At 37.4% G+C, this 13,895-nt stretch overlaps 1 protein-coding gene across 2 annotated transcripts in view; it reads right to left on the bottom strand.

The window, feature by feature from the left end:
• Nucleotides 1-871: 871 nt before the first annotated feature.
• Nucleotides 872-13,895, bottom strand: part of GDA (guanine deaminase) — a 61,374-nt gene continuing 48,350 nt past the window's right edge. For both annotated transcript variants that reach the window (XM_060762201.2, XM_060762202.2), the window contains 4 exons: nucleotides 13,095-13,241; nucleotides 11,573-11,691; nucleotides 10,928-10,955; nucleotides 872-7,768 (listed from right to left, as the gene is read on the bottom strand). In XM_060762201.2, coding sequence (XP_060618184.2) covers nucleotides 7,698-7,768; nucleotides 10,928-10,955; nucleotides 11,573-11,691; nucleotides 13,095-13,241 — 365 coding nt within the window. In that variant the 3' untranslated portion in view covers nucleotides 872-7,697. The remainder of the gene's footprint in view (nucleotides 7,769-10,927; nucleotides 10,956-11,572; nucleotides 11,692-13,094; nucleotides 13,242-13,895) is intronic.

Below are 13,895 nucleotides of genomic sequence, written 5' to 3'. Positions count from 1 at the left end.
TACATCTTTTGATGAAAATAAGGTAGAATAACACCTGAGGACAATGGCGGGACAACTGATGGTCCAGGAATGCAAGAAATTCCCACTGAAAAATTTGTTAGGAGATGGTACTCTCAAAAGCAGCATAGCCTTATTTGCACAGTAACCAGTTTTCAGATGTCCTTCAAGAATGCTCAAAGCAGCAAGCAGCTATGCAAAGAGTGGAACTCCTAGCCATTAAGAGTTTCTGGATCTTAGAGATTCAAATTTCATTCTTGGAGGAAAACATAATTTTACCATTTCTCTCCTTGATGAAGAAAGTTATTTGAAAATTACAGTTATCAGAGTCTATTCACATTTCTAGATTTACTACAAAAAATGAACAAAACATATTTTCTGTGTAAGGAACAACATTTTGTTTTCTGCGTAGAACGTATCTTCTGCATAAAAAAGAGCACACGTAATTTTTTTCAAAGTTAAATGCTGAACTCTGAAGATTCTCGTACATTTGGGCTGTTTCATGTCAGAGCTTCCAGACCTTGAAGATACATATTGCCAACATTTTTGAAGTATCATTCCATCTGAAATGAAGCATTCAGAATCCCGCATATGATCCACACTTTATAAATTTGATGGATGGTTTAGGAGTGGCCAAGATTTCTGAGATAAGATGATATAAGGCAACTATACATTCAGGTACTTTCCCAGTTCCAGAATGTCTAGGATCTCTCCTCTACCAAAATAATAGAGAAATCCAAACTACTAAATGCATCCATTAATATCATGACAAATACTAGAATCTTCCAAAGGTTCATCCTTTAATTTTTGCTTTCCTTACTCAATCAATGAGTTAGTGTCTTATCTTTCCCCAATGAAACAGTCAGATGCTAACTAATGTAAACATTATCTCTTCATTTTATTTAATCAGCAAAATGGTGTTCATTTAACATAAATGACAACATTGCAGTTGGTACACAGAGATAAAGTCACTATTCCAGGTGCATTTCCCATCTTGAAAGTATGAAATCAGAAGAAAATTGAGTCCGGGCAAGATTATTTGAAGGTGCTTTTTGAAAGTGACTTTTCCCTTTTATAAAATGAAATCAAAGCACTTTTCACATCAGCATTAATTGCAGCACATCATGATGAGAATGGCCCAAAATGCTTCATTCCCTAGGGCTAGCAACATCAAGATCCCAGCAGTCTTCCAAATCTATTAGCAGCACAAACAAAACACAGTTTGCATGTATACATGAGTTGATTTGAATTCATAAAAAGTTAAAATCACCATGCTCTTGGTATTGTTTTTCCCCACCACTGGTTCCAAAGCCAGTCAAAATATCCTACTAACAGGAAAAAAAATAGGCAAGCTGGGTTAATACTAATTAAGTGAGATTCCTTCATGCTGGAAACCAATATATGTGAAGGGGAAATTGCACAAAATCAACATGGCTAGTGTCCCTGGGAAGAAAAAAAAATGGTAGCATTCATATTGCACTCTTATTCCAGGCAAGTTTCTGTTGGTGGGAAAACATTCATCCTGACTTTCCAGCTCTGGGCACATGGCACATATGAACCTTAATGAATATCTAGGTGTTGTAGTCTGAATTAAATAAATATTGCAGCTGAATCTGGGTTAATACATTATATTTCACCTGTTTCCTTTGACAGTTTCAGTTATTTTTCCACAAACTGGTGAGTTACATTTTTGTTGTAAATCAAGAGACTGAAAGACTATTGTTATTTCCTTGCATTCTTTATTGCAGTGGTTCTCAACCTGTGGGTCCCCAGGTGTTTTCGCTTACAACTCCCAGAAATCCCAACCAGTTTACCAGCTATTAGGATTTCTGAGAGTTGAAGACCAAACCATCTGGGGAACCACAGGTTGAGAACAACTGGCTTACTGTGTTGTGAATGCATAACCATGTAGCATCTCCTGACCCATCCAAAACTTATCTTAACAGCCAGCTGACTATGTGATAGAGATCTGTTCATCTAGTGATGAAGATAACTTTTCCAGTCTCCTCTCACCAGCAAGTGAATCTCAATGAGGAATTGCTACAGGAGTCTTGCTGCTGATGGACACAGCCTCACTCACTGGAAAGAAGAGCTGGAAATGGCATCCTACCACACCCCATTCACTATTGCTTGATGGAGCTGCTGGCTATTGAAATGGGTTAGGGAGGGGAACATTTATGATTGTAGTAATACTGCCCACAATCACAAACACATAGTTCTGCTGAATACAGGGCAGGGAATACTGGGAATACAGTTATGGACCAGTAACTGTAGAATATCAATCTGCAAAAGCAATACAGAATGCCATATTTTTATATTTCATCTTGGTAAGCAGCAGCAAAAAAATATGTAGGCTCAGTGCACTAGAAAAGTATTTGGTAAAAGCAAGTAAAGTGCAGCCCCTTCTCTAAGTTTCCTAAGCCACCTGTTCGCAAATACAACAGACCATGGACAGTAAGTCATGGCATCATTTTTAAAGTGCAGAATTCTCTTTGCCATATAGGAATCATTCATATGAGTGTGTAAAACATTATTCATTATTCAAAGATAAGGTGAAAAGGTAGCACAGCAGGATAAACACATATCAAATCAACTCCATTTATATATTTTAAAAGTGCTCATTTCCACAAAGTGCACATTGAATCTTTTTCAATAAGCTATATTTCCATAATTTTCCTTTTTTCTTTTTTTGGTCTGAATTACATGTTGACATTGAATGTAAGTTGCAAGGATGAAAATGGGGATACACATCCAATATTAACATTTCTGACAATGAAAGTGGTGGATAAAGCAAGAGTTTAAATCATTTATATTTTCTAAGGCTTTGGTCCCCATTTGAGGTGTTTAGTGACAGATCCTTGGCTACATCAGTACAATTCTCTTGACTGTGTCTTGTGACTAATAATGTCAGTGTCTTCTGCCTTGCCTACAAAATTATGAATGGCCTAAGAGTAGTTATTCTAAAAGTGTCTATCAAAAACGGGAAAGGTTCTAATGCAGAGGTTCTCAACCTGGGCCCCCCAGGTGTTTTGGCCTACAACTCCCAGAAATCCCAGCCAGTTTACCAGCTGTTAGGATTTCTGGGAGTTGAAGGCCAAAAACATCTGGGGACCCCAAGTTGAGAACCACTGCTCTAAGGCATCCTTACAAAGATGCTCTATCCAAGCTGGGGTGTGCTGTGTTAAATTATTTATTCCCACAAGACAGAATAAATAATTCAATACATTTCCTCCCCACTTCTAGAGGTCTTCAAAAAGTATTCAATTAAAAAAAAATCTCATGGGGGGATTATTTGAGGAGGGAAGAGGGGAAGTTGATTCAGGCCACTGTACACTGAGTCTTTATTGAGAAGCCCTTTTCTCATTTCCCTCCTCAAATCTTCAAATATTATTGACATCCCTAGCCTTAGACTTGTACATTTGTACTCCCTGAAGTGTGGCTGTAGTACCCAATAACAATACAGAGATTTTTCCCAAATATTACAATGAAACAGCTAGGACAATAGCATTATTCTCATTTTCATTGTACAGTGAGAGGGGTAAACTGAAATTAAAATGTGATATTCTGTCTAAAGATGCCTGCTGAGTTGGGCTTTTAAAATACTTTTATCACGTATATTAAATATGTAAACACATTCATTTATGAAAATATAGAATACATCTAACACCACCACAAAACACAGCAAGATAAAAGTAAGCAGAAAGACAAAAAATAGCACTATCTGACATCCCCCCATTACAAAAACTACCACCTGAACTCACCCTTTTCTCCCATCCAAAAGGCTGATTTCCCATTTGACAGGAAAACAACATTTGTTATCTTTTAATTGTTCCTTTCATATATTATTTTCTTAGAATCTCATCTTTTACTATTAAAAACCTACAGGCATCACCTTTTTTTTCTCTTGGGACCTCATCAGACACAAGTCCTCCCCCATTTCCACACACTTCTAAGACATTTCAGGGATGAAGTGCCACAGGACTCTCCCCATGATGTAAAACTACTTCCGGTTGTCATCCACTGCCTCTTATCCCTGAAATGTAGCCCAAGTGTATTTAAACAGGAAAAGGAGGAGGGAAACACATGGGATGGGATCTGTTAGATTCCCCCATGTCATTTTGGTTCAGTGATGTGGAACAATGGACATTCCTACGGGCAGACTCCTAGCAAGAATTGATATTTCTCTCCCAAAATCCTGCTTCATGAGCCTGGCAGGGTAATTGTTAAAATTAATTAAATCATTAGAAATATTAAAATTTCAAGATATCACCACTTTGTTTTTCCAGTTATTTCTCCTTCATAGTAATGTTGGCTTTCAAACATGTTGGACTTCTGCAATTGAGAGTAATGCAATTGGGAGGTGAGAAGAGGAGCACAGAGAAGGCTTGTCAGCTTTTAGAAAGATGCCTCTTGTCTCTTCAAGAGTAAGGGCATTTGGAGGACGAGCAGGTGAGGCCCATGGAGAGGAAAGGTGTTGGCCTTAAGAATGATGCCTCCTATTTGCTCCATAGTAAGGAAGGGCAGAACATGGTATAAGGGATTCAAACAGTGCTGGACTACTCCAGGGCAGCAAGATTTGGGAAGAAGTGATTGTGACAAAAGGAGTTAAAATAGCACTGGACTAATCCAAGGCAGCAAGGCATGGGAGAGCAGATCGTGACAAAAGGGGTTAAAATAGTACTGCACTAATCCAGGGCAACAAGGCATGGGAAGAGCTGATTGTGACAAAAGGGGATAAAATAGTGCTGGATTTCAAAGTTTTCCCTGATTAAAAAGAAGAAGAATGTGGAGTGGGTGCTGACTGCGCTTGCTAGTGTGATGGTTCAAAATGCAGAACAGAATGGGAGAAGGCTAGAGAACATAAAGCGTCAGATGGGATTTGTAAACAATGTCTTTTAAAATGGAAGCGGATTATATGCTTTGTTAAGAAGATCATCCCTGTCCCCATCCTCTCCAAGCTTTCTGTAATATGTCTGATGAAGTCCTTGATATCAAATATAATGTAAGGCTGAGATAAACTTTGAACGATGGACATTCATTGCTGATATGCCTATTTGCTATGCACCACAACAATTTAAAATAAATTGCACTTTAGACTGAAGAGCAAAGATGTAAATGGAGGAGAAAGCAGGAGGTACATCTCTCTCCATAACAGTGAAGATGAAATTGTACCATTCTAAATAAGGTTCTTCCTATAATTCCTGACACATTACTCTTCTTCCCCATGATTCAGGGTGTTTAGTTCCAGAAAATATTTGTCCAAGTTCTGAGAAACATGGCTACTCCAGGAGGGAAAGGAAGGCTTTTCCCCAGAGGAATTCTTATAACATTGCATGCTCAGCTATGATCTTACGGAATGAAAGACAGAATGCTTCTTGGGGGAGTTGAGGCTACACTACAAAATAATGCAGTTTGAACTGCATTATACGCTCAACATAGATGCCCACAATGCAGTTCAAACTGCATTACATGAGTCTACACTGACCATATAATGCAGTGTATGACGACTCTGCCAGAGCTTCAGAGTGTCACGCTAGCATGTTGTGTCCAAATTTATGTATATAAATCTGGGATAAACTAAGATTTCTCTGCCCTTCCTCCCCATGGCATCCCCTCCACCCCCATAAAAATGCTACACAGAGAATCAAGGTTCTACACTAAATGAAGTGAAAAGGTGGAAACCTGAAAACCAGGTAGAGACACCTTTAACAAAGAGATCAGTTCAGCCAGCTGTTGGCATGAAACCTAACCAAGTGTGTTTAAATTTCTGCATCACAACCAACTATTTCTTAAAAGATTATAATATCTAAGGGTTTAATTAGATCTGGAATCAGTATGGCATTTCTGTAGCTCAAAATTCCAGCTCTATCAACAAGTATTTCACATTCCAACTTTATTTTAAAAATATGTTTCCAACTTGTTCTTTTTTAAAAAAAATCTAATAGCATAAAATAACTGAGTTTTATACAATGTTTTACATTTTTAATACTAGAAGAAATACATTTGCACCCACAGCACTGGTTCAGTTTTAAATAGAAGAAAATTGGGCCTTCTCTTTTTGCTATAAATTGGGTCCCCTCTGCACAAAGAACTATGGTAACTATCAGAATGAGTTGTAAAGGGCAAGTAAAATCAATTAGCATGCTTCTTAATTATTTCCGAAAGCACAGCTCTTGCACTCAATTAGATGCTGCATGCAAATGCAGACATCATTATCCTGAGACTCTTGAATCTAAAAAAGGCTATTTCCAGAGAGACAATTCAAAGCAGCAAGCTAAAACATTTTCTGGTTGCTTGCATGCTCCAAATCTTTCCCTCTCCAGCTGCTTTCCTTCTGTGTGTTTAAATTAAAGAAAGGAAGTACTTAAAACTCCCAAAAAAGAAAGGAAAAGAAGCACTGGGGAAAGAGTTTGCAAAGCAGAAAAGTAGCAAAGGGTTAAACACTAGGGTGAAGTGGTATCTAATTTGGTCCTTCAAACTTGATTCAGATGAACACTAGTAAAACAACACAGTTTTGCAGCTAAATTTATTTTTTAAGGGTACTACTGCTCAAGTAAACATATCTTGTTCACAACAGTTTTTCGATTGTAAGAGCTCATTAAATTGGTCCTAGGCTATGCAGTGTGTCTTGAAACTGCATCAGAAATAGCCCAAAATATTTTATGCCTAAAATACTATTCTCAAACTCCCATGGGAGCAATGGTATTGTAAATAGCTGACCACTTGCTGCCTTTTAATGATACATAAAAATTTGCTGTTTGGGAAAGATTTCTCCCCGCTGGCCTCATAACCAGCCTTGGTCTACTGCTCTAGATTAGAATGAAGCAATTACTTAGATTGAAAGCCATGTTGAAACTCAGCCCTGTATGAATGTATTTTGTGCTGTGAATGTTTATTGAAGCAACATTTACATTCACAAGCATTGCTAAGAATATGGCAGTGCTTAAATTCACAGTTAGCCATGCTTGTTAAAGAGAAGTCTTCTAACAGAATATGATTTCTACACTGGCCTTTCAACTTCCAAGGAGGAATGAAACAAATGTTATCAAAGTGCAAGAAATTGTTAAAAGGACTGGGATAATACTACATCACTGCTGTATATTATCTGGTTTTCCTGTTTTCCCCCTCCCCTAATAATCCCTGAGTACTTGCTGTTGTCATCCAAAAGCTCTCACTTTTACTAACAACAATACTGAAGCCATATTTATCAGCAGTGATAGGTAATCAAAGGACTGCAGTACCACTGGGGTATCACATAACCTCTATGCAGGTAAGGGTCAAATAAGGAAGGGGTGAGGACATCAACAACACTCACACAACACAAAAGTGCTTTGGATCTCCGTCAGGTCTTGTAATCCTCAGTAGATTCATAACTATGAAATAAATTTTCCAAAATGTTGTGGCAGAAACATCATTAAGTAAAGCTCAAGGAGAGAAATGCATACCCTGTGTATTGTATCTATACATTCTTTGCACAGCACTTTCTTCTTTTACTTTAGACACTGTTACTTCGCTTTCTTGTACAAATTAGAAACATTTTTGGCATAGTACTGATGAGATCTGCAATCTTTTTCCTGAAAATCAGAAACAAACTAAGCAGTGAGCATAGCATCACAACAAGGCACCGCATTTTTCACCAACTTCTTTCAAGCTACAGAATTACCAACAGAGCATTTTTTGAGAAAAAAATGGGATTCATTTTATACAGAACTTGAAAATGGAACCACCAGCTTTCCAGCCACATAAACTTCTTCAATATTCCTGTCATCACCTGAAATCGAAAAGATGAAAAAGATTGTTGTCTTGTAGTATGATCCTGTATGAATCTTGTGAATGGCCTTTTCTGAAGGCATGACTGACTATACTGCCACTGAATTAAGTATAGGTTCACATGTTTCTATGTTGAACTGGGATTGGAGACCTAGACTTTGTTTATACCATTAATATCTCTAGTGGAAAGAAGATGCAAAACTTTCTATTCATTCCGGCATTCTCCCACCCTGGACATTCTGCAGATATATAAACTTCACTTGCCTAGTTTCCAACAGACCTCACAACCTCTGAGGATGCCTGCCATAGATGTGGGTAAAACATCAGGAGAGAATGCTTCTGGAACATTGCCATACAGTCTGGAAAACTCACAGCAACCCAATGATCAGGCTTGATTCCAGTCATGAAAGCCTTTGACAACACATTCCCTTTTACTTTTTATGCATACTGTGACTGTCATGACCTCAAAGCTCACAACATAGATCAAGATAAATTATCATTAAACACACTTTTTAAAAATATTATCTAACTAAAACACTGCATGTTTAAGACAATTTTAAAATATTTAAAATGCAGCAACAAAGAGAAGAAAATTGCTAGCACGTGTGAGTGCTGTATGTCTCTCTGCAGATCTGTTAGCTCTGGTTTTAATCGGGTGGCTTACTTAATTGCTTTAAAGCTTCTTGATCATTAATAGGAGGGTTTGAAAGCTGAATTTTGTCTTTATACCCAAGCTGTTTTGGATCCCATATTGGGAGAAAATTGGGACACATATTGTTAAATAAATAAATAAATAAATAAATAAATGTAATAGTTCAGAGACTATCATTACTGGGGCCCAGTATCTCATCCCTTTAGACTTTCATTGCTATACTCATGGGTTTATTTATTTATTTTGTGTCAAAAGCATTGCTTAAATAAGTATAAAACTGATAAAATAGAGGAAGCACAAGCAGCTAAATAATTTTAGACCAAAAACGGGCAATAGCAAACACATTATCTGTAGCTTTAAATAAGTCTTCCTCTGTGCATGAGGCAGGGCATTGTAGGCAAGCATGCAGATGCAGAGTTGTTTGTTCTACTCCACAGTCACACAAGGTGGAGAATTCTTCTAGGTAGTGCCATTTTGCCTTTTGATTTGCCCACTCCACTTCTGTGTTTGTTCAGGGACTTTCAAGTTAACCATTCTTGGTTTGCCTCTGGAGGAAGACCCTTGTGGGGGGGGGGGGCATGCAATTGGGATTTCCTGGTTTAGCTTCCCAGAGGGATACTCTTGCTGTTACTGGGGGAACATTAAGAGGAGTGGTGGTTCTCATGAAGCTTTCCCTTGATTTGAGTCTACTGAGAGGAGGCTGATAACTATGTAGTGGGTGGCTTTCACAGTGTTCAACCTTATTTCTCTCACAGTTAGCATCAACTTCCCATCTCAAATCGGGGGCAGGGGCAATGCCAGCCAGCTTATAGAGTCTATCAACAGGTGTAAGTTTGAAACCTCCTGTGATTATTCTGCATGTTTCATTCAGTGCTATATTCACCCTTATGGGTAAGTGAGCTTTCTCAAAATGCAGGGAAAACCACTGGGCAACCTATTCATGAGCAAGTATATCCCTGCACTGACCTTTATAGTCCACAGCTATAAACAAAAATTTTCATGTGCAACTAGAGAACTATGCTCCCATATATCAACAGAAACCACACTAAGATTAATGAGAAGTTTGTCAAGCATGACCTAGATCAGTGGTTCTCAACCTGTGGGTCCCCAGATGTTTGGCCTTCCACTGCCAAAAATCATAACAGCTGGTAAACTAGCTGGGATTTCTGGGAGTTGTAGGCCAAAACATCTGGGAACCCGCAGGTTGAGAACCACTGACCTAGATAATCTAAATTACTTCAAAACTTCAGGCTTGGATGAACTGTATCCCAGAGTATTGAAGGAACCTGCTGGCATACGTGCAGAGTTACTTGTTCCATAATTAGTTGGAAATGTGCTCAAAGAATTGCAATCAATGGCTGTGCTTCAAATTAGAAGTAAGCTTCAAGTGGAGTTCCACATGGTCATGTCCTAGGGCTAATGGTCTTCAGTATTTTTTTATTAATAATGTATATGATGGGAGGGGACCCTTGTCAAATCTGAAGATGATACAAAACTGGAAGAGGTGGTGAACACATTGGAAATAGGAACAGAATTCAAAATGACCTTAATGAACTAGAAAATTGTCCTAAAATTAATACAATGAAATTCTACAGGGAGAAATGCAGAAGTCTTTATTTAGGCCACAAAAACCCCCAAGTGCATGTGTATAGGATGGCTAGGCAGTATTACACATGAGACACTTATAAACTGAACATGAACCAACAGTATGATGCTGCAGCATAGAAGCCAAATGTTGTCTTGACCTAAATGAATAGAAGCACAGCTTCCAACTCGAGGGAAAGAATATTACTACCATATTCTATGCTGATTAGGTTTCTTCTAGAGAACTGCTCTCACTTCTAAGTTAGAATTTGATGGCCAAAAATTAGCATTTGATGGACAAAAACTGCCAGGCCATCAAATGCTAATTAAGGTGGTCAGTTGAGACATTCACACCTAGCTCCAACAGATATATAAACCCAATTTTCCTAGTTCCAACAGACTTCACTATTTCCAAGGATGCTTGCCATAGATGCAGGTGAAACGTCAGGGGAGATTGCCTCTAGAACTTGGCATATAGCCTGAAAACCTACAAAAACCCAAAACAATGAGAGTTTGAAGGAGGGGGGGCACATTAATCCTGGTGAAGAGGAAATTGAGGGATGAATTGATTGCACTCTATAAATACTTCAAGAGCTTCCATGAAGAGGAGGGTGCAGGCTTGTTCTCTGCTCCTTTGGAGGGCAGAACATGATATAATGAGTTCAAATCACAGAAAGGTAGATTTTGATTGAACATTAGAGGGAATGTCTTGACAGTGAGAGCAGTCCAACAATGGAACCAATTGTTTGGGAGTGGATGGGATCAACTTTGGATGTCTTTAAAAAGAGTCTGGGCTACTATCTACTTGGGTTTTGGAACTGATGCCAACTCTATAATTCTGTGATACTATGATTCATGTATTTGTAGAAGACAGGTGTTTTGAAATAATATCAAAATATCTACATAACAAGTATTGATACATACCCAGATACAGGAATTTCTGGATAATATCCTAAAAATATGAAAAAAAATATTAAAAAAGTTGATCCTCCTTGCTAATAAAAGAAGCCAAGAAAACACTAACAGTAGTCTAAACCACTAAGCAAATCAATATTTCAAAAAGAGTCCAGATCTAAGATGGCTATTTGCCTTACTTCTTACTTTTAATTGTCAGCATTTTGGAAAGTTGTAGCATTGCAAAAAATAACCTTCTGCTACAAATACTTTTCAGTGGATATTGCTATTTTTCCATTCTATCACTTCCATTCCTTTACTTCCCAAAGTAAGGGCTATTAACCAAAATGCAATTCTAAGCTTGGAAAGAATACTGTGTATAACATGTACTGATTCAGGTTCTTATCCTAAATTCCCCATAGGAATATTTTGAGTTCATTTAATTTCTCCATGCTAAATGTCTCCTGAAACAATGTAATGTATTTATTTTCTCATTTCTAATTCAGTGAGATGATTACCCCATCAATAAAGTCAAGACTCTCCTTATTTATCTTATTGCTTTCTCTATCTTGAGTAGTAACACAAAATAGCCAAAAGTAGCTTTGTACATGGTATAGACAAAAGTGGCTTCTCCATATATAAGCAACTTATTTCCATGACCCGTTATGTAATTACCTCAGAAGAATCAGCAGCGAACAAATCAAAAGGACTATCTGAAGCTTTGGAGTTGATTAGCAGTGCATCAAATTCTTTGCCAACCTCAAAGTTTCCAGTTATAGTATCTAATCCTAGAGCTGTGAAACAAAGTCAAATAATAAACAATATTGCTTTTTCTTTCAGAGACCCAAATTCTATATGCTAGTAAACTGGGGTTCAAGCAGATGCAAGTATGAAATTCTGCAAGGCTATTTACAAACTTTTCTTGTATTTATTTTATCACCACACCACAATACATCATGTTTCTTTCTGAACAGTTGAAAGCAATTGAAAGCAGAACATAGCAAAGTTATTTCTGGAGGAATCCCTTTGAGAACAATGCTAAAACATGTAGAAATGACTTAATTTCCTGAAAGTATGACAATTGGAACTCAAGTAATAATAAAGAACCAGGATTGCACACTTCTGTGAAGAACAATTATTGTTGTTGGTTGTGTGAATTTATGCATGAACTTATAACATGGTTTTCCTGTCAAAATTCTTCAGTTTTGACTTTCTCTGAAGCTGAGAAAGTGTGACTTAGCCAAGGTCATCTAGTATGTTTCCATGGCCAAGTAGGGATCCACATTTTGTTAAACCCCAATCCTAGTGGTATATTATTCACTGATGTCTTTGATGCAATTCCCATTTAAAACACAAGAGGGTGATATGAGACCAACAGTGTATCAAAATGACTTAGAAGAAGAAAAAGAATAGACTAGAAAAAGAAAAGAAAAAAAACTAAACTGGGCATTTGTATAGAAAATATTTTATAGCATTATTCCAAAAGCCCTTTTAATTCCTTGGGGCAATTTATTCCACATGAGTCACATTTCATTGCAGAATTGGCATAGATTCTTAAAATATAGGCATTTCATAGCATTGTCACTTGAACAGTCATAAATAATGTCCCCAAATTTTGGCCATTTGCTAGGTGCTATACAAGCTTTCTTAAAACAATTTTCAAAAGTAGAGTAAAAGTATGCCAGTAAATCTGTTCCTTTTTATGACTTAGTTGTCCCAACAACTAAGTTATTGGGATGAAAAAAACCCCACTATAATGTTTTGTTGAACAATGATGGAGTGATGCAAAAATTATGTTCTCTGGTTGGCAGTAAATGTTTGTGGGCAAGTAGGCGACAATGTAATTCTTATCGGGAATCAAGGATTGTAAATTATACCCCAACTGATCCCAAACTCAATTCCCACCCTCAGTGTCATGCACTTCTCATCAGAGTCAGAAAATGTCCTGAAGCCGATAAGAGCTTGTGATTATTTCCCCCCTAAAATAGACATGCTATCAGCAAAATCTGAAGTTTTCTTTCCAAAATAGAAAATTTATTTGGGGCTAATTCCAAGAATCAGATCAGGAAATTTCATTATTTAAGATGATGACTGCAAGTATGCCTTTCTTATATTTATTTTAGCTCTAATTTTGTACAAGGAATTTCTTGAGTAAACAACAACTAAGTGATAAATATTTTTTAAAGAGCTTCATTACCTTTACTTCCTCCAAGGGTGGCTAGTCGAAAAACTTCCTTCAGAGTTAAGCCTCCCTCATTTTCTCGAGTAATATGAAGTATATTAGAAACCATAATTGCATTTCTGATAGCATCAAGCATGGATGATGAGTGCCCACCAGCAACATCTGTAATATTTCAAATCAGTAAACAAGAAAATATTCACTGGGTGAAAACATGACTTTGATCAAATATGCAGGCTATTATAATCACGTTGATATGTTACTAGAGCATGTTCCTTCTATGAGGAATCCTTCTGCCAACTGCTGCCAACTCCTGGATAGATTTCTATAGCTAAAGAATGACACCTTTGGTCTGGGTCTTTTGCTTTATGAGGAAGCAAGAACACCTGGATATAAGCTGCACTGCCAGACATTCAAATTCCGTGACAACATCATTAGAATTCAGCTAGTTCTCAGTTTGGTACTTCCCCCCCAATAGATAAGCCATTAGCCTCCTTCACTGATATCTTTGGGCCAATAAACAAGCAGATCTATTTTGATGGGAATCATACCTACCAACAGGTGCCCATGCTCTCTAACTCCCGGCATGCTATCACTAGAAATTTTAACTCTGGGTACTGATATTTTTCTAGAAATAGCTTTTAAAGTTTATTTCTCCAACCTCTGGTTTTCAATCTGTTTGTTAAAATGTTTAATTGTATTTCAGATTGTTTTATGTGTATTAAAGTGAGTGCCCAAGAGGAAACATACACAAAAGTTTTCATATCCCAATGTTTTTAACAAATATTCCTAACAGTCCGTTCTCTAGAAGCAGACAAA

Source organism: Anolis sagrei, chromosome 2 (assembly GCF_037176765.1).
Source record: "Anolis sagrei isolate rAnoSag1 chromosome 2, rAnoSag1.mat, whole genome shotgun sequence".
NCBI classification, from domain to species: domain Eukaryota; kingdom Metazoa; phylum Chordata; class Lepidosauria; order Squamata; family Dactyloidae; genus Anolis; species Anolis sagrei.
Note: the sequence above shows the minus strand (reverse complement) of the source record. Positions and strands in the feature narration are given on the sequence as shown.